This window comes from Jaculus jaculus, chromosome 2 (genome assembly GCF_020740685.1).
Source record: "Jaculus jaculus isolate mJacJac1 chromosome 2, mJacJac1.mat.Y.cur, whole genome shotgun sequence".
Taxonomy (NCBI): Eukaryota; Metazoa; Chordata; class Mammalia; order Rodentia; family Dipodidae; genus Jaculus; species Jaculus jaculus.
This window is the reverse complement of record NC_059103.1, coordinates 169,451,505-169,475,888: the sequence shown is the minus strand read 5'-3', so window position 1 is coordinate 169,475,888 and position 24,384 is coordinate 169,451,505. Positions and strand designations below refer to the sequence as shown.

At 38.5% G+C, this 24,384-nt stretch overlaps 1 protein-coding gene across 2 annotated transcripts in view; it reads left to right on the top strand.

Annotated features, from left to right (window-relative positions):
- The window catches only part of Stk3 (serine/threonine kinase 3), a 350,209-nt gene that overhangs the window by 79,725 nt on the left and 246,100 nt on the right, over positions 1-24,384 (top strand). For both annotated transcript variants that reach the window (XM_045144344.1, XM_045144343.1), the window contains one exon: positions 23,584-23,748. In XM_045144344.1, coding sequence (XP_045000279.1) covers positions 23,584-23,748 — 165 coding nt within the window. The remainder of the gene's footprint in view (positions 1-23,583; positions 23,749-24,384) is intronic.

Sequence of the window (24,384 nt, the reverse complement as noted above, 5' to 3'; positions counted from 1 at the left end):
AGACAGACGGGCAATGGGCCCACCAGGGCCTCTAGCCACTGCAAACGAACTCCAGACACATGCGCTCCCTTGTGCATCTGGCTTACGTGGGTCCTGGGGAATCGAGCCTCGAACCGGGGTCTTTAGGCTTCACAGGCAAGCGCTTAACCGCCAAGCCATCTCTCCAGCCTTCAGGTTATTTTTGTACCTGAGTCACTATTAGTATACCAGCACCCCCAATATGTATACTGTATCTGCCTTCATACTCATGCACTCAGCAGTTTGAATTACTAGCCTAGCTACTTTGAGTAGTTTGCTCATCTCCTGTAGGATCCTTCTAATAGTTTTCCTTCTTCTAATGTACCTTTATGAAATTTTAGAAGATTTATGAAGTGAGATCCAAACAAGAATGTTGTTTAAGCCACGCATGGTGCACACATCTTTAATCCTAGTACTCAGGAGGCTGAGGTAGGTGGATCACTGTGAGTTTGAGGCCAGCCTGAGACTAATTCCCAGTCAGCCTGGGCTAGAGCAAGACCCTACCTAAACAACAATGACGATGATGATGACAATGATGAATGTTTAAGTAGAAAGTTAGAAACAAATTAAATTCTCATCAGTACTAGTTTTGAACTAGAGAATCTCTGGTTTTCTCAGGCTCCATAATCTGTAGCTCTTTGGTAAAGTCAGGTTCTGGTCGAAACCTTTCATTGTACTCAGTACCCAGCTATACAAATGAGAATTACATGAAAACATTGTATTAGCTACTTTCTTCATTTGCTGTGGTTAGTTAGATATCTGGTAAGTGAAACTTCAAACAAGAATGGCTTATTTTGGCTGATGGTTTGGGGTACAGGTCATCATGGTTGGGAGGTCATGATGGGAAGCATGTAAGGCATCTGGTCACATTGTAGCATAGAAAGGAAGCAGTGAGAGATGAATGGGGGTGCCAGCCTGCCTTCTCGTTTTTATTCAGTAGGGCAAGTCCATAGGATAGTGCTGCTCACATTTGGGGTGAGTCTTCCCTGTTAACTAAACCTGTTTGAAGACTCTCATAGACACAACCAGGAGTGGTGTTTCCATGATGGATCTAAATCTCATCAACCTGACAATTAAGATTAATATTTGCAAATAACAAATAGTTTTGTACTTAAATTTTAGGTAACATTCAGCTTGTTCTCTTAGAAGATTTCTTAGCATCTGTTTTTACCAAGATGACATACTTCTGGAATACTAGGTTGGCTTGGGGGAATGGTAGATTTGCTGTTTTTTAGTTTTGTCTATATTATTACACTAACTAAAATACCCTACTTCATTGAGTTCCTTTGAAGACTGAATGAATGAAATATTAGAATAGCACATGGCAGTTCAGATACCTTTTGTGTATTTATTGTTGTTATTGTTGTCATCTTCCTATCTACTTTGATTGACAGGAGTGTCTTTATATCATGAACTTTATTCATCAGATATGTTTGGGTAGAATAATATTTAGTACTGTGGGATCAAGGATAGAATACTAGTACTTACCATTAATACTGTTTATTATTGCTACTTAAGGAATCAATACTTTTAAAAATATTTTATTTGTATTTGAAAGAAAAAAAGAGGCAGATAGATAGATAGATAGATAGATAGATAGATAGATAGATAGATGGATAGAATGTATGTATGTATGCATGCATCAGGGCCTCTAGCCACTGCAGACACACTCCTGATGCATGTGCATCTGGATTACATAGGTTCTGGGGAATTGAACCTGGGTTCTTAGGCTTTATAGGTACGTGCTTTAACAGCAAAGCCTTTCCTCCATCCTGGAAATAATACTTAAAAAAATTTATTGTATTTATTTGGAGGGGGGAGAAAATGGATGCACCAGGGTTTTCAGTTGCTGCAAATGAATTCTAGCCGCATGTGCTACCTTGTGCATCTGGCTTACATGGATCCTAGGGAATCGAACCTGGGTCCTTTGGCTTTGCAGGCAAGAGCCATAACTGCTAAGCCATCTCTCCAGCCCTGGAATTAATACTTTTAATTATTTCCAATGAAGTCATTCTATAATAGAGTTTATACTTGTTAGGCATAGTTAAGTTTCTGTGATAGATTTAGGTAGTGACTATTCGACTCATATTAGGATCCTAGTGCCTTTAGAATTAATGCCTTGCTCATAATTGTTTTGTATTAAGCATTAGATTTGCAGTATTTACAACGTATTTATTATGCCTTGATATTAATTATATACTTCTTCAAACAGATTTTTAAATTTAAGGCACACCAAATTCTTACTACAATTTACTTTGCTTGCTATTAATGTCATTACTAATGATGGATTTGTTTTAATATATGTAGATCTCTACTCCATAAAGTGCCTTTTGAAGGTTTATTTTTGCCTCTGTGTTATGGTCTAACTCATGTTTGACTTTCCTAATCACTTTGTTGCTTGTTTCTCTTTGTGTAATAGATACTAGTTCATACTGGATTTACAGCTCCTTATATATTGAGTGCTTTTTAGTTGGCTTCTGATCTTTTTTTCAGGAATCTTTTCATGTGGGAAAGGATTTTAAAATGTCTACCCACTGACCATTTTCACAGTAGAGTATCAGTTCACTTTCTGTACAGATCAAGGGATTATAAGCAGTGTGTATATGTCTATTTACATATGGTGTAAGTAGTGAAAGCTTTCATTTTGAGCCACTAGTTGTGGAGCTTTGTGATAGATTATTAATCTTTTTTTCTTTGTCAGACATGTGCAACCCAGATTTCATGAAAAGACACCCTCTCTCTGTCCTTTGCACACGATAATAGTTAAAATATTCTGGTTATGTTTTCTCATGCTAAGTAGAAGATTTGTCTTTTTCTGGAAAAGTTCTGTGACTTGTTTTTGTGAAGACTTTGGATACTATGTGATCTCTTCTGTGTGGTGGGATGGGATAGATTGGTCAGGAGTTAGGGAAATACTGAGCTGCCTCTTGTTATTTCCTAGTGATTTATTCATCCTGAATACCTGAAAGCACTGTTAAGTTATATAATTTTTCCCAAGAGAGTTTTTGTCATAAAGAAGTAGGAATATAAAGTTTGAAGGGGGTTTGTATAAGTCTTACATGCAAGCTTTTATTTTATTTTTGAGATTTTTTTCACTACGGTATTCCTCAGTTTTCTCTAAGCCATTATTTTTTAAGCAAGGAGTTTTGGACAATTTCATGTGATTATGTCATGTATGTCATAAAAACTAATGGAGGCTGAAACATTCAAGAAGCCCTGTAACATGAAATTTGAATGCAATATTTATACAATTTAATGTAAATATTAGCTGGAAAGAGGTGGTTCTAGGAAAATAAAGGAAAAACAGGAAGTTTTTTTTTTGTCTTTTGAAGTGTTCATTCCTTATAAAAGGGATGTTTATTCTACTTTGCCTGCAACTTAATTATAATAGCCCTTATGGTTGAGGTCAGAAACTAGAAACAAGTTCAGAGATATCACACTGTTATATATCTGGCATAACCATGAGCTTTTTTGGAGTTAGTTGTTTATGCTTTGTACAAGCTCTTTCCTAGGGTCTTCCCCTCCAGTGTAGTCTATTAGCTTCAACTCTTGGTGTCCTACACTTTCTTAAGCTGAAAAGGAAATTTATTTGTTGACATAATTAAAATTTTTTGCAGAGTTAGTATTAATGTGGGGTGAAAGGAGTTACTGGAGTTTGTGTTTTGTAACACCTCTGTGTTGATATTAATTCCACTTTTACAGCTTCTTACTGCTTTACGCGCAACAGGAAACAGTGGTGGTCTTAGGCCTCATTGCTCTAGGATGGGTTGTGCGTTTTTCCAAGCAAATCATCTTGGCCATTTGGAATATGGTATGGTAATTGGCTTATACCTAGTTCATGTGCCCAACCTGGAGCTCTGATATTGTTGACTAGAACATGTGTTGAGAATAGAGAAGTAGAATGCTAGTAAAAGAAAGACAAATGGATGTTAAACAGGCAAAAAAAGAGAGAAAAACACAGTTTTAAAATATATTTACTGGACCTGAAAATAAAAATATCAAGAATAAAAAAGAGGGTTGGAGAGATTGCTCAGTGGTTAAGGTTCTTGCCTGCAAAACCTAGGGACCTGAGTTTGGATTCCCCAATACATAAAGCCAAATGCATAAAATGGCACACACATTTGGAGTTCATTTGCAGCAGCTAGATGTCCTGGTGTGCCCATTCTCTTTCTGTCTCTTTGTTTGCAAATAAATAAAGAAAACAAATAAAAATTTTAAACTCCTTTAAATTGTTTCCCAAATGGATGTTACACTTTGGTAGAGGTACTTGGTAACACTGAATATTAAAGCTGTCGAGGCTCTAACTTCTTATTTTCCCTTAGGGGATAAGGTTAATGTCTCTTAAGGAGCCTATTTCTGCTATGTCATCAACAAGTGGTTGTAAGAATTCTTTTGGAAAGGGTACCTATGGAGATTAAAGACCCATTGTTCCTTGTTGACCAGAGTGACTAGGAAGTGGTGCTGTTATTCTGTGGAGGTACTACTGTGGTTAAGTGCTATACTAGAATTTTGACTTTTTTTTCACAATGACAAAAAATAGGAAATAGGGCTGGAGAGATGGCTTAGTGGTTAAGGCCTTGCCTATGAAGCCTAAGGACCCTGGTTCGAGGCTCGATTCCACAGGATCCACGTTAGCCAGATGTACAAGAGGCTGCACGCATCTGGAGTTCATTTGCAGTGGCTGGAGGCCCTGGTGCGACCATTCTCTCCCTCTCTCTGTCTCTCTCTCTGCCTCTTTCTGTCGGTCTGTCACTCTCAAATAAATAAATAAAAATAAACAAACAACAACAAAAAAAAAACCCCCAGGAAATAACAAGGGAAGGATGAGTTATTTTGGCTCATAGTTTCACTCCATGGTCAACTGGCTCCATTGCTTTTAGATCTGTGGCAAAGCAAAAGCATTATAGTGGAAAGATATAAAGGAGGAAGCAGAAAAAGGGAGGCAGGAAGAAGCGGGGTGGGGGGGGGGGGAGATCAGAGCAGCTATAGCTTCATGTCCTAATAGTCCATTCATATGTGAACTTATCAGTGGTTTAAACCTTGGTGATCCAAATGTCACTCAATAGCACCACCAAACCTTCAATACATGAATTTTTGGTGGAGGGGAGCTACTTTGTATTGAAATCCTAAGAGTGAATCTTTGTATAGAACGTGATACTTTTGCTAATATGTTCTGTGTGCTCTCTACACTGCCTCTTAAAGTTCCAAGTCAGCATAAAAACTAATGGAATTTAATGATTATGCATTGTATGATCAGGTTATTAGAACTGTTATAGGAGGCATGTGCTGCCATGCCTTCATCCCTGATTAAGTCAATTGTACATATTGTGCTTCCTCACACTTTTCTAAATATGATTAGATTATCAACACTTCACTATGATTCTTTTCCATGTTGCAGTGGAGTTGCTTGAATAGAACATTCCTTTTACTTTAACTAAATACATTAGACTTATAAAGGTATTCCCTTGTCTTCCGTTACTGGTAAGCTGCCCAGTGTTCACCTTTGTTGGTATTCTTCTTGGCATTTCTCCCAGTTCTACTTTCCTTTCATCATTCATGCCCACCTTCATGCGCTATTTTCATATTGTACATTTCTTTCCAGACAGTCTGCTTATCCTGCTAGATCTTCAGTGAACTCTGGTAAATGACCCATAACACAGTGTAGCAGTTCTTGGTGTGATGTGCTTTAGTTGAAGGACCCCTACATGTGCAAAAGACCAAGCTTCAATGCCTGGGTTGTTCCTGTAAACTGTGTTTACTTTCATTATACTTAGGCTTGTTAATCCTAAAATGGATGTGATATCATATTACTTGCCTTACCTACATCAGTGTTTTCATGTGAGGGACAAAGATTATGATTGTCAACATTCTGTAATCTGTGAAGTTCTAGGTGAGCGTGCTATTTTATTACTGTTAAGGTAACCTTTTAAAAAGTGATAGTTTGAAAATATGTTTTAAATTACTAATGAGTTAAGAATTTTATGTTTATTGAAATTATAGATCCTCTCCATCATTAGAAAATAGTGGTATCATAAACATTTTCTTCTATTTTTCTCTTCTTCTCCCATACCCTCTTCCCCTTCCCTCCCTGCCCTCTTCTAGTAGGTTTTATGTTAATGTAACTGACTGGATGGATGTATGACTACATACACACATTGATGCACATGGACATATTTTAGTCATTGGATATAATGAGTTCCAGCTTTTTAGTTTTGAGGTATTAAAATCAAAACTGTCAAAATGTTTGTACTTATGTATTGGCATACTTGTGTTATTACTGGTTACTGGGTATATTCTGAGAAAAGCAATTACTGAATCAAAGGGCATGTTTATATGTTTCTCCCTCCTCTTTGTTTTCTTCTCTCTCTGTGCACCTGGGGATCAAACCATAGGCCTTGTGCATAAAATAATCTGACAAAAGCAACTTTAGGAGAAAGGATTTGTTTTGGTTTTACAGTTCAAGGTTACACAGTCCATCGTGGCAGGGAAAGCGTGGCAGTAGGACCTGGTCACATTGTATCTGACACCAGGAAGGGGGACAGAGAGGGAGAGGGCGAGGGGCGGGGAAGGGAGAGGAGGAGGAAGGAGAGGGAAAGGGAGAGAGAGAAAGGGAAACATATATATGTTGGTATCCAGTCAGGTCTGTCCTTTTTACACAGTCCAGTTCATAAGCCGCCCATGTTAAGGCGGATCTTTCCACCTCAGTTAACCTAATCATGATCATTTCTGGAGGCTTGATTTCTAGGTAGGTCCTGTCAAGTTGACAATAAATATAAACCATCTGAGGCATGTTAGACTCTGTTTCTGAGTTACATCTCCAGCTGATATGCTTAGACTTCTTGGAGAGGGGCCTATGCAAGCAATATATGATTTAGGACTGACAATTTCACTTGTGTAAGTAAGCATTAATGTTGAGTCTACCTAAATCTTGAAAGAGGTGAATTTTGTTTTTTGTCCTATATTAGTTACCTTTTTTACCTTTAGTATTTTATTGTATTTGCTTATGAGAGAGAGGGGGTAAGGAAGGGAGAGAGAGAGGGAGAGAGAGAGAGAGAGGGAGAGAGAGAGAGAGAGAGAGAGAGAGAGAGGGAGAGAGAGAGAGAGGGAGAGAGAGAGAGAGAGAGGAGAGAGAGAGAGGGAGAGAGAGAGAGAGAGAGAGAGAGAGAGAGAATGAGAATGGACACAGCACCAGCGCCTCTGGCCACTGAAAACAAACTCCAGACGCATGCACCATCATGTGGGTTCTGGGTAATTGAACCTGGGTCCTTAGGCTTTGCAGGCAAGTGCCTTAACTGCTAAGCCATCTAACCCTAGTTACTTTTCTTGTGCTGTGACAGAATAACTAACAATATACAAGTTAAGGGTGGAAGAGTTTATTTATTTTTATTTATTTGTTTATTTGGTTTTTTGAGGCAGGGTCTCACTCTAGTTCAGGCTGACCTGGAATTTACTATGTAGTGTCAGGGTAGCCTTGAACTCATGGTGATCCTCCTACCTCTGCCTCGCAAGTGCTCAGATTAAAGGTGTGCGCCACCACACCTGGCTCAACAGAAGAGTTTATTTTAGCTTAAGTAGTCCATCATGCCAGGGAACCATGGCATAAGGACAAGATGCAGGTGTTGACATTGCATCTAGTCAGGAAACAGCTTGTGCTCAGCTTGCTTTCCCCTTTTTATTCAGTCTAGGACTTCAGACCATGGGATGATGCCAACCATAGTTAGGGTGAGTCTTTCCATTTCAACTAACCTAATCTGGAAACTCCCTCACATACTGAGTGGTTCAATATCCTGTCAAGTGAATAGTATTTACCATTACAAGTTCACTTGACATCAAACATATCACTTAAAAAAATATTTTTAAAACTTTTATTTATTTATTTGAGAGAGAAAGAAAGAGACAGAGAGGGGGCAGGCAGATAGAGAAAGAGAGAATGGGCACGCCAGAGCCTTCAACCACTGCAAATGAACTCCAAATGCATGTAACACCTATACAGCTTGGCTTACATGGGTTCTGGGGACTCGAACCTGGGTCCTTTGGCTTTGCAAGCAAATGCCTTAACTGCTAATCCATCTCTCCAGCCCCAGACATATCACTTAAAAAAATTATTTATCTCTTTGCAAGCAGAGAGATTGAGATAGAAAAGAGAAACACACAGAGAGATTGGGCATGCCAGGACCTCCAGCTACTGTAAACCAACTCCAGTTGCATGTACCACTTTGTACACCTGGCTTTGCTTAGGTACTTGGGCAGTTAAACCTGAGTCATTAGGCTTTGCAAGCAAGCACCTTAACCTCTGAGTCAGTCATCTCTCATTTCCAAACATATCACTTTTACACCATAGCTTTCATCATTTGTCTTCATAGGCTCATGGCCATTTCATAATGCAAAAGGCATTCAGTTCAACTTCAAAAGTCCCAATACTTTTTAACAGTCCAAATAGCTCACACTCTGAAGTCAAGTTTCTTCTGAGAGTAAAAGCGATGTTTTAACTGAAATCCCCAATAAAATTAACAAGTTACACAGCACATACTTCCAATATAGAATGGCACAGAGTAAGTATTTCTATTCCAAATGGGCAGAATGGAGTCATAGCAAGGAAAGATTGGACCAAAACAAGACTGAAACCCAGCAGAGTAAACACCAACTCCTGCAACTCCATGTCTAACACACGGGCTTCTGAAGAAATCATCTGGGCTCCACAGGACTTGGATAGCACAACTCCTCCATCTCTGCTGCCTGCAGCACACTCAGCCTCTGTTTGGCAGGGTTTACCCTCTGTCTAGTGTGATCTTTGACAGACATCCTCCTGTCGTGGCATCTTTATATCCTGAAGTCTCTGTTGCAACTTAGGCTTCACTTTCAGGGCCTTCTTTCAGGGACTGCAGCCCTGCCACACCTTGTCTGTTCTCAGTGGTTTTCTGGAACCATGGCAGAATATTCCATTATTCTCTCAATTTTTCTTCTTTATACATATAAAATAGTACTGTGTGGATGATACTAGCACTTTTTTTTTTAACTATTTTATTTAGTTATTAGAGAGGGTAGGGAGAGAGAGAATGGGTGCACCAGGGCCTCTAGTTACTACAAACAAACTCCAGACTCAAGTGCCACCATGTGCATCTGGCTCATGTGGGTTCTTGGGAGTCAAACCTGGTACTTAGGCTTTGCAGGCACGTGCATTAACCACTAAGCCATCTCTCCAGCCTATGGTACCAAGTTTTGCTGCTGGCTTGGTCCCCTTGACCCCTTTGGACCACAGTTAAATCCGTTCTTGTGTGCTGATCCTTTCCAGCAAGAAATTATTACTTCAATGGCATTCTCAGTTTGTGTTATCTCCTATTAAAAGAAGTGTTATTTTGCACATTAAAGTCTTCGTTGGCTTATGGGATCTTTTCTATCGTTCCAGTCAAGAAAGTCAAGAAAATGAGATTTATTTTAATGGTGCTAATCTCCTTAATAGTTACATATGCTCTGTCCTCTGCACTCTTCTTGATCATAACTTTATGCTTGCTCACATAACATTTCCTCACCAAACTTCACATGTTTTATATCTTTTTGCTCTGTCTCTATAGATCTGCATAAAAACAGTGACTACGAATCATACCAAAGCCTGAATGCTGTACCAATTTGAAATTTCCCCCACCAGTGAAATTAGTCCATTACTCCTGAATTTAGCCTCACTCAAGTTCTCAAGACATGTGCAGAATGCAGCCAGATTTTGTGAGAATATGACTTGAACTACCTCTAGTTGACTTACTGACAGGAATCCTTGTACTTCTCTGAAGCCTATGAACCAGTTCTCCACTGTTTGCATTTTTCTAATGCTTCTGGTCTTCCAACTTGTCACCAAAATGCCTCACTAAACTCTGCTTATAGCATTCTAGAGCCTTTATAGACCAATGTTCCAGACCCTTCTACATACCAATTTGAAAGTCTTATGAACCACATGGTCAGGTTTATCTCAATAATAGCCCCAGTTCTTGATACCAGTTTTCTGTATTTTACTTTTCTTATTCCTGTGGCAAGCTGAAAATAAGTAGGTAAAGGAGTAGGGGTTCATTTCAGGTACACTGTGGTAGGGGAAGCATGGTGGCAGGGACATGTGGCAGCTGGTCATTGCATCCACAGCCAGGTTGCAGAGAATGATGAATACTGCTGGTACTCAGCTTGCTTTTTTCCTTTTTATTCAGTTTGGGACCCCAGCCCATGATTGGTGCATCCCATAGTAAACATGGTTCTTCCCACTCCAGTTAACCTAATCTAGAAACTCCCTCACAGTCATGCTCAGGGATTTACCTGGTAGGTTTTTCTTGGATAGGTAAATACTGACATAGGGAATAAACGGTGATGTTTTATAAGGAATGAGATTCTTGTACAGACTTTAATAAACTTTAAATATTACAGTACTGAGTTTTCATCAGTTTTTACAATCTTATGTAATGTCATTGTAAGAATGAAACTTAAAATTTTGCAGTAAAATATTTATCTCTGACACTTAAAAACAAGAGCTGTCTTATTTTTGTATAGTTATAAGTTAATAGTTATTAAATATAGAATTAATGTATTGTTTTATATGTTGAAATAATTATGCGAAAAAGATGTGGTTTAGCCAGGCTTAGCAGTTTACACCTTTAATCCCAGCACTCAGGAGATAGAAATAGGAGGATTGCTATGAGTTCAAGGCCAGCTTGGTACTACATAGTGAATTCTAGTCCAGCCTGGGCTAGAGCGAGACCCTACCTCGAAAAAGATGGGGTTTAGATAAGTTTGTCAGGCTCATTTTTAGAATATTTAAAATTTTAATTTTGTGTGAACTTACAAAAACTTAACTTATATTTGCTTTTACTGGCATAAAAACATTAAGGCATTCTGTGTCTTTTAAAACCATTTGTGTATGTGCCCTTGAGACAAGTTGGTGGGTGTGTTTTTATCAAAACCATATACACAGTGACATATTAAATGTATCATATTATTATAATAATCATATGACTCTAGAAACAAAAGTAACCAGAGGACTAAAGCCTATCAAAACCATCTTTTTGTTTTTGTACAAGATTCTTTATAAATTTGCCAGGGAATTCATACTAACATTGAAACCAGATGTAGACTTCCGTCTTTAAATGTATTAGCTCAGCTACATAAGTCTTATTTCCATCCCTGCCTGATTGTTGAGTGCTTCATTCATGGTTTATAATCTCTCTCTTTCTCTCTGTCTTTTAAAATGACTATAAAATGTGATTCAAATGATTTTAAGATGACATTGTTCATTTGTATAATGACAGAAGTGAAATTATACCTGTAATATATTGCAGATAACCTAATTAAATCCATAAATAGTATACTCATGTTGATAAGATGTTTCAGTTGAAAGAATTCTTGACAGATATCACTAATACAAGATTTTCTGAGATTTGAGAATGAATCTGTATCTTTTCCATCCTAGAACTCAAGTCTTCCATTACTTCCTTCTTTCTGAAGCAGATCCTTGCTCCTGTGTTTTGTTTCTCCAAGTGGTGGCAGTCTAATTTATTTTGTAATATTTTCCAAATAAAAATATAGTTGCTTTTATTATTTATTTATTTGCAAGCAGAGAGAGAAGAGAGACAGAGAAAATGGGCATGCCATGGCCTATAGCCACTACAGAGGCACTGTAGACGCATGTGCCACTTTGTGCATCTAGCTGTGTATACATACTGGGGAATAGAACTCTGGTCCTTAGGCTTTGCAGGCAAATGCCTTAACTACTAAGCCATCTCTCCAGCCCATGATTGTTTTAAAACTTTTTTTTAACTGACGACTTCCATAATTATGTTACTCTGTTACTTCTTCTCAGCATTATGTTGCCTTTTGAGTCATCCTAGTGTTTACTGTCATCTAAAAAAGAGAAGCTTCGCTAGCCCCAAAGTGAGAATAGCATTAATACATGGGTATGAACATTAAGGAAAGTGCTTACTGGGTAATTTGGTGAGCATAATATATACATTTAGCCAGACACCAGCAGGCCTTACACCTCTAAGGCTCATGACCTCCCTGCCATATGCTTTTGGAGTTTGTTTGCACTGGCTGGAGATTGTGGCACACCCATTCTTTTCATTTGCCCCCACCTCTCTTTATCTCTCTCTATCAAATAAATAAAAATAAAATAAATGGGATTTGGGGGTTGGGGAGATGGCTTAGCAGTTAAGGCGCTTATTTGCAAAACCCAATGACCCGGGTTCGATTCCCCCCTTCCCACATGAAACCAGATGCACAATGTGGCGTATGCATCTAGAGTTCATTTACAGTGGCTAGAGACCCTGATGTCCCTCCTCCCAGGGTTCCCTGATTCTCTTTTTCTCTCTCTTCTCTTTCTCCCTTCCTCTGTTTGCAAATAAGTAAATAAAATATTTTTTTAAATGGGCTTTGGATCAAAAAAATAAAGAGGTATCTTGGATGGGGTTACAATCCGATAAAGAAACACCAGGAACCACTCAGGTGGCACAGGGAGTTAGAATATGTCCTTTTCCTATAAATGGGATTACTAGAAAATTATAGCTAGGAAAGGGGGAAAGTCCTTAGGTAGGTGTGAATTGTGTTGGAATTCTTGCTTCTCTTTAGGTGAGGAGCTTTCCCCATACTGCTAGGTGGGGGCAAAGAAGCTCCTTTTCCGTCTAATGCTGCCACAATTTTTCCTTAATATCCTGCCTCACTTCTTCATCCCAACTGTTTTGAGTTTGAGAGCCTGGCCGCTGGATGAGCTTAAAACTCCCTAAGCCAGTAGCTCTGAAAGAACTGTCCAAGTCACCACTAGCTTTCAAGTTCTTGTCTATGATTAGCAAAGAATGGAAAAATGCAGACACAGAGAAAAAATTATGCAAGATTTACTTTAAGAGAGAGTAGAAGTAAGAGAGAAGACAGGTTTTCCCCTCTTGGCTCGGAGGTGTCCCAAGAGGGAAAACCCAGAAAAATCTATATGGCATCTTGGATTAGGTTCTTTTATTAATTAGGCACTGAATTACAATGAGCCTCATTGCCAAGGTCAAATGTATAAAGGACCTTGATTGGTTGGTAGGGTTAGAAATACAGTGCAGACTCAGAAAGGACCCACCACCTCGGGCACAGGCCACTGAAAAATTAAGGAGGAAGAATCGTGAAGCTGCTCCTTATCACCATCTTAGATCAGACCGGAATTCTAGTCTTGCCGGGGCAGGGCAGTGTCAATGTTCTGTTGGGCTCATGTGCCTAGCTGGTTTCCTGCACAATGAAGTGACCTTGTTCCTATACTTTATCGCAACTAGTCCTCCTTCTACTCTCACCCCTTCCCTTTTTTGTGACCCACTGAGTTTAGTGTTGCTTGCATGGGTGTGGATAGAAGGTCATGAAGAAAAGTTCCCTCCTCCCAGTATCTCTTCATTTTTAGCCCACATTTACACAGGAATTATACCTTTCTTGTTACTTTTATCAGCACAAAAGGAACAATTTTATAAATGATACTCTATTGTTTAATGTGCTTTCCTTTGATAATTAGTGCAATGTAGTATTTTCCCTGTATACCTTAACATGCTGTTTTTTTTTAGTTTTGTGAATTATATATTGATTTCATTAGCCTCTTTATTTATCAGGATTTTATTGTTTTTCCAAAGGATTTATGTGAGCTCTTTTTGATTTGAATAATTGTATATATTAAATATCCTTTTTTTTTGTTTCAAGGTAGGGGTCTAGTCTAGGCTGATCTGGAATTCACTATGTGATCACAGGGTGGTGATCTACTTAACTCTGCCTCCCAAGTGCTGGGATTAAAGGCAAATACCACCATACCTAGCTATTTTAAATATCTTATTATGCTTGCTGTGACTGTTTTTCAAACATTTTTATGGAGTCAAGACTTAAATTTATGTAATTTTTGTGTTTTTACTTTGAAACTATTCTGTCTTGTGACTTGAGACCTACTTTTTGTATTTTTATTTATTTTAATGTTTGAAGTCACTGATCCATGTATTTATACGAGTGGGGTTAAACATCTATCTTAAATGAAATCCTTACAACATCAAATCTAATGTATTCAAAGTTACTTCTCAGCTGGGTGAGTGTGCTTTCTTGTAGGATTCATTAGCAGGTATGCTTGCTTGTGTGGTTGAGTGCTGAGGTTGGATGGGCACCGTCTGTGCCTGATACTCAGGGCTGACAATTTTACTGCTGTGCATGGTTATTGTTAGCCATAGATAGGTGTTCCAATACCATGGCTGGCAACTATTGATTAGAGGTTTATTTTACCAATTTGCCATACATGTTAAATTTTAATTAGTCTAGGGATAAACTTTGGGATCATATGTTTTATTTTATTTTTAAATACTTTGAGACTAATTCTGAATTATGTGTGTGATATCTAGCTGTGGTATATGGCAGGAATCTCAATGATAGCAAATTTGTCAGGTTTTCTACTTAGTCTATGCATTTTCACTGGGATCTTACTCTTTCTTGCTAGACTTGCTAGTCCTATGGACCCCCTGGTAGAAAGAATTCACCCAGCATAGTGTACAAGGGAGTACTTATTATGGAGTACAGTAATACATTAGCCACTGTCAAGGGGTGAGAGAGAGGATAATGGCCAGATGATTGACAGGATTGTTTGGATTAACTCTTAAGGTAAGAGACAATGATATGTCTTTGTTCTTACCAGAAAGTTTCCAGCTATGACCCTCTGGGCAGTTCTGAATGTTCTGTCACTACTCAAGCCAGAGGATGTCCTAATCCCATTCTTTTGGCCCATAACCATAGTATTTTAGTTTCAGTTCCTGGTTTGATAAGCTGCTGGTTATGGGGGAGGAGTTCATCTGCAATGACTTTCAAGCCTACTAATGTCTAACTAGCTACCTAAGGGTATGATATTTTTAGACCATATAACTTCTTACCTCCATATGCATGCACACACAGTGTCTCTCCTGAGAGAGATTAGGAGCAAGGTCATTTTCTTTTGCAGATAGTGCTTAGGGGTACAAGCCCAAAAGAATATAGATGCTGCCCTGCCCTGGCAGGACTATAAAGGAAATCCATTCTGAATCAAGAGGTCAGCAGAGACAGCTTTCTGTTTCTTCTTAACTTTTTGCAGGCTTTCCTCCCTTTGGCAGGCTCTTTCTGAGTCTGTTCTCTTCCTTGGCTTACCAACCAGTGAAGGTCCCACCATATATATTTGAACTTGGCAATGGCCAGTTCAGGACCCTACCTCCTATCTCCCTGGTAACATTAGAAAGTGAAGAGACATTTCCCTGTCCAGAGGAACAAATTTCCTATGGTCTCAGGTAGAACTGGTCAGTCATTTAACTAGTCAAGAGTCCACCCTTCACCTATAGACATGCTAAAAAGGTTGCAGGAATAGTTATTTCCTTAATGAGATAATCTACTTAAACCTACAGAAGCCCCTTCCTCTGTACAGTTGCTTGCAGGTACTACTGAGTCTGCCCATTTAAAGTAACTTTCTTTTCTTTTCGCTTTATCTTTGGATGCCTACCAAAATCCTAAGCATGCTTTCCCTAACACGTTGGGGCCTTTCCACCTCTCTATTCTCAGACTCAAGCTCCTGATACCACAGGTCCCTCCTTTCTTATGGGAAATCTACCACTTCCAGGAGTCTTTTTCTATATATTGTTTTAGTAAAGTCTACTTTTGGTGCTGGGACCATAACTCAGTAATTAAATGTCTACTTTTGCTCTAATCACTTCCTTGTCTGATTGCCTTAATTCTTCTTTGGCATGTGATCTGAACTTGAGGAGAGTTTTAGTCACACAAGTCCAGCCCATCTGAGCTGAGAGTGGCCCCGTTGCTCTTAAAATCCCATAGCAGGGTTGGAGAGATGGCTTAGCAGTTAAGGCGGCTGCCTGCAAGCCTAAGGACTCATGTTTGACTCTGCAGGTCCCACATAAGCCGGACTCACAGTGACACAAGTGTGCAATGTTGCACATGCACACAGGGGGCTATACCTGTCTGGAGTTCAGTTACAGTGGCTAGAGGCCTTGGTGTATCAACACTCACTTTTTCTTTCTCTCTTTCTCTCAAACACACACACAAATCCCATAACATTTACACATATGTATGAACATGCATATATGCATGCATGTTCACCACACCTATATACATGCAACAACAATGAAAGGACATAGTTCTGTGGACTCATATTCTTTAATCTGTATACAATCAGTGGAGAGAAGTAGAAAACTAAAGCTGTTATGACAGTTAAACCAACTTCTCACACTTTCTGCAAAGGTAGTCTGTTGGCTATAAATCAAAGCTTTTACCCATCTGCACCATCCCATTTATCTGTCTATCATCCACCTATCATCCATCCATCTTCCTTCCTTCCTTCCTTCCTTCCTTCCTTCCTTCCTTCCTTCCTTCCTTCCTTCCTTCCTTCCTTCCTTCCTTCCTTCCTTCCTTTCCTTCCTCCTTCCTCCCTCCCTCCCTCCCTCCTTCCACCCACCCATTCATCTCTGTACCTACCTGCCTGCTTGTCTGCTAACCTGCTCACCCGCCTGCCTACCTACCTACCTGAAATGGGAATTTTGGTGTTCTTTACCAATGCACCAATAAATTTGGGGTGTCCCTATATTCTTATCTTATGAATTCAAACAAATGAAATCCACAGTCCAGACGGTAAGATTGAGAGGGACTTTATTAGATTAAAAGAAGGAAAGAGGAAAAAGTACAGAGAGCTCCTGCCAAGTGGAAGGCCGGACGGTTACAGAAGTAATATGGGAAGCTTTCTAGAGAAATTGAGAAAGGGCCAGAGCTTAAAGACCACCCCCCCCCCCCACACACACAGTGAACAAAGTGGAACAAAAGGATATAAGCCTTTCACCTTCACATTAGGAAAAAAGCTAAGAGGTCAGTTAGTTAATCCCTTCTTCTTAGCCTGAGATTGGGGGAAGGCTTACTAGAGCAGGGACCTGGATGTTGAAGCCTCAGGAGAAATGAATAGTCAAGAAAGAAGTGCCCACCTGGTAAGCTTTCAGAGATAGTCCATTGGAGTAGGCTTTACCCTCAGGCTTTGATGAGTTAGAAAGAGGGGGGAGTGGAAGAGAGGGCAAGAGAGGAGAGGAAAAGGAGAGGGTGAGAGAGAAAAAGGGAGGGAGGGAGAGAGAGAAGGGGAGAGAGAGAGCGCAAGAGAGCACACAAGTGCTGATTGGTCTGGACTCTGGGGGCTGGCTTAGGAAGAGACCAGCATACCTGAGTAGAGGGTGCTATGGCTGAGGGATGAAACTGGATCAGATGCTGAATTCCAGTTCTGCTGAAGCTGGTGATGTGACCTCTCTTTTGGTTACCTCTTTGGGCCCTCCCCTAGCTCACTACTTATATGAAAAAACTACCTTGATCCTCTTTCTTCCTCATATCTACTTATTTAGTCAATAAAGAGCCTCATGTATCCTAGGCTGGCCTTGAATTTGCTGTGTAGTTGAAGAGGACCTTGAACTTCTGATCCTATTGCCTTCACTTCTCCAGTGCTGAGACTAAAGGCATGGACTAACATGCCCTGTTTATATGGTGCTGGGGACTGAACCCAGGGCATTGTGCATGTTAGGCAAGTACTCTTACTTAGTTACATCCCCAGCCTGTGATTATTACTTTTTTTTCTGAGCTATTTTTGTCTAATTCTGGGCATGTAAGTATATGATATAGATAAATAAATCAAAGCTTTACTTGTAATAAATTATGAACTTATTTTTAAACTCACTCTTTGGTATATGTGGTGGTTTGACTTAGGTGTCCTCCACAAACTATGTGTTCTGATTGCTTGGTACCCAGCTCAGGTAGTTTGGGAGGTGGAGCCTTTCTGGAGGAGGTATGTCACTGGGAGTGGACCTTGAGGTTTATTAGCCTCTAGCTTCCCCTTGCCAGAGCGTGGCTTATTTTCCTGATGCTGTTTTCCACCTGCTGAGACAGAGGGGATGTCCAGTCTCTACTTTTGCCATGCTTTCCCCTGCCATCATGAAGCTTCTCCTTGAGACTATAAACCAAATAAAACTTCCCCCCATCAGCTGCTTTTGGTCAGGTGCTTTTTCCCATTTCAAAGATTGAAATTCTGTCATAATCCCAAGTCAGAATTATTTGATCACTTTATAAGTGGAACTCAAGCCAGCAACTCAGAGAGCAGTTTTTAAAATCAGACATTCACACACATAATCTAATCAAAAGATATACCAGTTTGTACATGGTGAGGAATGATGGATGTTTTCTGTAATTAATTTCTATAAGAGCAGGACACTTTGTAAGTATAGTAAAATCATTGCAGTTAATAATATACAGTAGTTTCTAGCCTGAGCAGTGTCTCAAGCAGTGTTCCTGGATGTTTGACAGCATGTGCAGTGCATAGTGCTTCTAGTGTGTGTTCAGAGACAAAGTTGCAGTGAACTTACATGATGCAACTCAGGTATGTGTTGCCAGAAACACTTTGAATTAATTATACATTTGATTTTAAATTTTCAGCCATTTCACTTTTAGAAACCATTTATTTTGCCAGATTTTCTATGATGCCCCACATTCAGTTATGCTTCCTCATCTGAGGTTATAGCCTATTTTAAAGAGCTGGGCCATAAACAACACTCCCACGTCCCACTGTCTAACCAAGGGTTCACACCACTGATTTACAAAGGTTGGAAGGACTGTGGATATACCTCAGTAGTACCACTGCAAGAAAACAAAAGATAAAACCTAGTAGCACATTATAAAAGTTCCTTCCTTTTAGGTCAGAACAGTGTTCCATTGTATGTTGCTGTGGTTTGGGTAAGTATCCTCCTATTGGAGGAGTTATTAGGGTCAGATCCTGGGTCCAGGAAGCCCTAACAGGCTAGGTTTCACCATCTGTCCTCAGTAAGCCAGTTAATCAGGTAGGTGATAATGAAAAGGATGCATTTAATCTGACCACACTGGGAACTGGGGCAGAGAGGTTCAGTGACCACCTCCCCAACCCCCAAGTCAGTCCTTCTGGTGTTAAATAGTGGGCCAGAGGTATGCATGCTTACTAGTCTAAATCAAGGTGTGGATCTGCCCATCACCTTTGTCTCAGCTTCAGTTTCTCCTCTAAGATCTTCAGACAAGTTGTAAAATTCTGGCTTGTTCTCAGGGTCCCAGTCTTTCCTTTTCCTGGAGAAGAACAAGAGATTCATAGGGGAAATTCCAATTGCTTGCAATAAATAATTGTTTAAGTAGTCTGATAGCCAAACAGAGGCACACAAGTGTCTTCATTCTTCCAGGACATTTACACTTCTAGAGTCAAATGGACTTGGTCCTTAGAGTGACAATATTGGAAGGTGGTGAAACCATTAGCGGTGGGGCCTTGTGGGGGTCCTTAGGTCATCAGCGGTGTTTCCTCAAGAGGATTGTGAGTCCTTGGCTGGTGCTCTTCCTTTTATCTCTGGCTTGTGATGTAAGCATTTTTGCTCCGCCACAGGTTTATGTCACTGCCATGTGGCCCAAAGTAATAACTTGTTCATTCTTGGCCTGGACACTCCCAAACTGTAAGCTCTGAAGTAAACCTTTTTTTCTTTATAAGTTAATTTTCTCGGGTGTTTTTTGTATGACACATTTACATACTTCATTTTGCTTACCAGTTCATCTATCTGTGATTATTTAGGCTTGCCTTCTACTTTTTAGTAACTGTGAATAATGCTGCTGTGAATATAGGAATGGAAATATCATTTGGAGATCTTATTTTAAGTTTTTGTGGTATTTTCTGAGGATTGAAATTGCTGGATCAAAAGGTAATTTTATGTTTGTATTCCGTAGCAGCTGTACGTACTATTTTACATTCCCACTAACAGTGTACAAAGGTCCCAATTTCTTCATATTGCTGTAAACACTTGTTATTTTGTGTTTTGGTAATAGTGCTAATCCTAAGAAAAATGAAGTGTTATTTCATTGTGGTTTTACTTTTGATTTTAATTTCCATAATTGGCCATTTGTATATCTTTGGGGAAATAATTTGCTCAAGTCCCTGGGCTGTTTTAAACGATGTTGTGTCTTTTATTATTGAGTTTTAGTTTTTCATATTTTTTGGAAATTAATCTCTAATCAGAAATGCTAAATTACATTTTTCTTACATTTTGTGTGTTGAGTTTTAATTTTGTTGAGATTGTCTTTTGATGCAGTAATTTAAAATTTTTTTGAAGTGAGGCTGGGGAGATGGCTCTGAACGGCAACCATCTGCATGTACTTTTAACAAGGCTGAATAGATAGAACTACTATGATGTCACAGTATCAGAGCCAAAATAAGTTGGGCTACCTATAAACCCTCAGTATTTATTTATTACCAGCCTCTCTGACCTAACATCCTATGACTATCAATTGAACAAGTGAAACCCATGAAATGTCCTAACAGACCACCAACACAAAGGCTAAGAATGTCATCAGATAGCATTTGAAGCCTATGGCAGAGATTTTCTGCTTTGCTGTAACCTGTCTAGCTGATGTTTATACCAGTGTGTTTGATAAAAGCCTTGATTTATGACTTCCTTTTGTTCTGTAACTATGAAACCTTCATGAAATTGTTAACACATTAGAGAATTTGGGTTAACCTAAATCTGTGTTTTCAGGCTATGACCACTTACATTTGACTCTAGAATAAACTGTCTCTTGTTCTCTTTGAGGTGAGAGTTGTGTTTTTGATTGACATGTCTCAGTGTATAAAGTGCTACTGCACAAGTGTGAGTATCTGAGTTTGGATCCCTAGAACCCTTGTAAAAGCTGGAAAGTGTTGTGTTAGCATCTGTAATGCCAGTGCGCCTGCAGTGAGAAGGGAGGTGGAGACAGGAGCATCTCATGGGCCAGCTAGCCTGTAGAACACAGGAATGGAAGGTGAGGACCAACACCCAAAATTGTCTTCTAACCCCCCCTCCCCATGCACATGCCATGTCATGTGCACACCCACACTCACACACCCACACTCACACACCCATACTCACACACCCACACTCACACACATGAACATGCATACACAGAGAGCAAAATAATTGCATAAAGATCAATTTTTTATCTTTTGTTACCTATTTGGTTACGTATAAGAAATTATTTCCAAATTCCATATTGTAAAACTTTTGCTTTCTAAGAATTGTATAGTTTTAGATCTTTCATTTAAACCTTTGACCCATTTTAAGTTTTTTATATCTAATTTATTCTGCCTCATCTGTTGAAAAGATCATTTTTTACCTATTAGTTGGTTTTAATACTCTGTTGAAAATCATGTGACCAGATATGTACAGGTATCTTCTGGGACTTTGTTCCATTCATCTGTGTATCTTTCTTTATGCTACCATACAGTTATGATTATTGTAGCTCTGTAGTCAGGTTGGAAATTAGGAGGTACATGTCCTTTAGGTTTGTTCTATTTTTAGTGTGTTTGATTATTCTATAAGCTTTCTTAATTTTATTTCTGTTGTTTGAGATAGTGTCTTTATAGATCAGGCTGGCATTGAACTCATGGAGATTTTCTTGCTTCAGCTTCCCAAATGCTGGGATTATAGATGTGAGCCACCACATGTAGTTTAAATTTATATAACTGTTAACATGGGCTTTTCTATTTTTGGTTAACTTCATCGGAATTTTGATAGAGATTCCGTTGAATTTCTAAAATTCTTTGGGTAGTATGGCTATTCTAACAAGAAGTCTAGTAACGTGAACATAGAATATATTTTCATTTCTTTCTTTCTTTTAAAATTTCTGGCAATATTTTATAGTTTTCATTGTATGTCTTTTTTTTTTTTTTAATTTGGTTTTTTGAGATAGGTTTTCACTCTAGCTTAGGCTGACCTGGAATTCACTATGTAGTCTCAGGGTGGCCTCGAGCTCTCGATGATCCTTCTATCTCTGCCTCCCAAGTGCTAGGATTAGAGTTGTGTGCTACCACGCCCGGCTCATTGTATTTCTTTTACCTTCTTGGTTAATGCTTAAATATTTTAGTCTCCTGCTATTGAAAATTGAATTGCTTTTACACTTTCCTTCTCATGTTGCTTATTATTGATATATAGAAATGTAGTTGACTTTTGTGTGTTTAATTTGTATCCTGCTACTTGGTTGACTTTATTTATTAGCTCATGTAATTGTTCTTCTGGGGAGGGGTGCAGGCAGATATTTTTACCTTTATTTCTTTTTCTTGCCTAACTGCTTGGGCTTGAACTTTCCAGTTTTATGCTGAATAGAAATGACAAAAACAGTTGCCCTTCTTGTTTCCGTCTCAGAAGAAAGCATTTAGTCTTTCACCATTTCATGTGATGTTTTGTGTGGCTTTTATTGTTTAGGGATAATGTAGGTTCCCTTCTTATCCCAGTTTTTTAGTATGTTTTATACATATTAGTATTAGGTTAATCAGCCAGTTAACTTTTTGTTACCAATTGTGATGATCATGTATTTAATTCTGTTAGGGTGGTATATAACATTATCTAAATTTTTGTGTATTGAACCATCCTTAACTTTGAGAAATAAATTTCATTTGATCATGAGGTATAATCCTTTTGATATCCTGCTGCTTAGTTGGATTTGCTGATATTTCATAAAAGAATTTTACATTAGTGTTCATCAGAGGATATTGATCTATGGTTTTCTTATAATATTTTTATGGTTTTGGTATCAGGATAATACTTAAATATGTAAGTATTCATACCTCTTTAATTTTTTTTTTTTTGGAAAAGACTTGAGAAGTTTCTCCCTTTATCATCTCATCTCCCTTTAGTGGTGGAGCATTATGTTCCCAGATAATCACTTACATGGTTGTCTCCTCCATATAATTTTACGTCAGTAAAAATGCTTTTCAGTGCTGGGAGACTGTAAAGTGAAACATGGTGTTAAAACGTATGCTTAGAATGTGTTGAGGTCCTTGTTCAATTGCCAGGACTTTCTCTGAAAACTTTGAGCCCTTTTAACCACCCCCAATAAATAAATAAATAAATAAATAGATAGATGATAGATAGATAAAAAGTCTCTGTTATCTTCCTGGGTATCTAAAGTAGCTTCTTTGTTATTCTCTACTTAGGGCTTTGTTTTATTATACTTGTAGTAGTTATCACTGACATTTTCTTATGTTACCCAGTTTTATGTCAAATTTTGCCTTCCTGTATACATACGCTGTATGTTCCATCATTTTAAGTTTTATTTTGGTTCACTTACGTTATGTAAAGCTCTTGGTTTTCATTTTTCAGGAATAATAGGTGTCACAGGAAAGGGTGTCTGAGTTTGTTTTCTTTGCAGGACCAATAGTTGCAGCAGTTTCACCCAAGTGGTTGAGGTGATACGGATTTAGAATAATGATTTCTTAGATCATACTGATTCTTGGGATATATATATATATATATATATATATATATATATATATATATATATTCATGAATCATAGATAATTGTAAAGAAAAGAGAAACTTAATCTTCATTAGTAAAGTATGCAATAAGAATGACAATGTGTGTGGGAGAGGAAATTGGCTTTTTACTTGTTAGTCTTTTTTTGCAGAGCTTTCATGGCTGTTAGGAAGAAATATTTGTTACTTTTGCTACATTGTATGAGTTTGTCTATCATGGTATTTCAATATTAATTTAAAAATTCCTTTCCAGTTAACAGAAGATGAAATTGCAACAATACTAAAATCCACATTGAAAGGATTAGAATATTTGCACTTTATGAGAAAAATACACAGAGATATTAAAGCTGGAAATATCCTCCTCAATACGGAAGGACATGCAAAGCTGGCAGATTTTGGAGTAGCTGGCCAGTTAACAGTAAGTTGACTAATAATTTTGGCCACATTTTTTTGCTGCTTGTTTAGGTTTGATTGTGACAAAACTTTGATAATGCGGGGAAGTTATAGGAGGAAATATATAACTGTATTGTTCTTGTAGGGAAGCCATATTCAAGACTATTTATGATATAAGGATCATTGGATATAAAAATACATCAGAATACTTATGTTTTGTATAAAGGAAACTCCATTGGTTCTCTTGAGTATAGTGGATTTTGCAATTTTTACTGTTAATACTATTTTTTTTTTTTTTTGGTTTTTTTGAGGTAGGGTCATACTGTACCTCAGGCTGGCCTGGAATTCACTATGTAGTCTCAGGGTGGCCTCCAACTCATGGCGATCCTCCTGCCTCTGCCTCCTGAGTGCTGGGATTAAAGGCGTGTGCCACCACACCCAGTTTGTTAATCCTATATTTAATGACTATCACATAGAAAGTAGAGATAAATAAACTTGAGGACTCTTGACCATTTCAGAATTTGATTCCTAAACATGTCATAACAGAGTTTAAGTTTTAGGAAAATAGTTATTGCCCAGTAGAATTTGTGCTATTTAACATATACTTTAATGAATGTGTTGGTATTCATATTTCCTTTTTGTTTTTGTAGTAGTATTTATG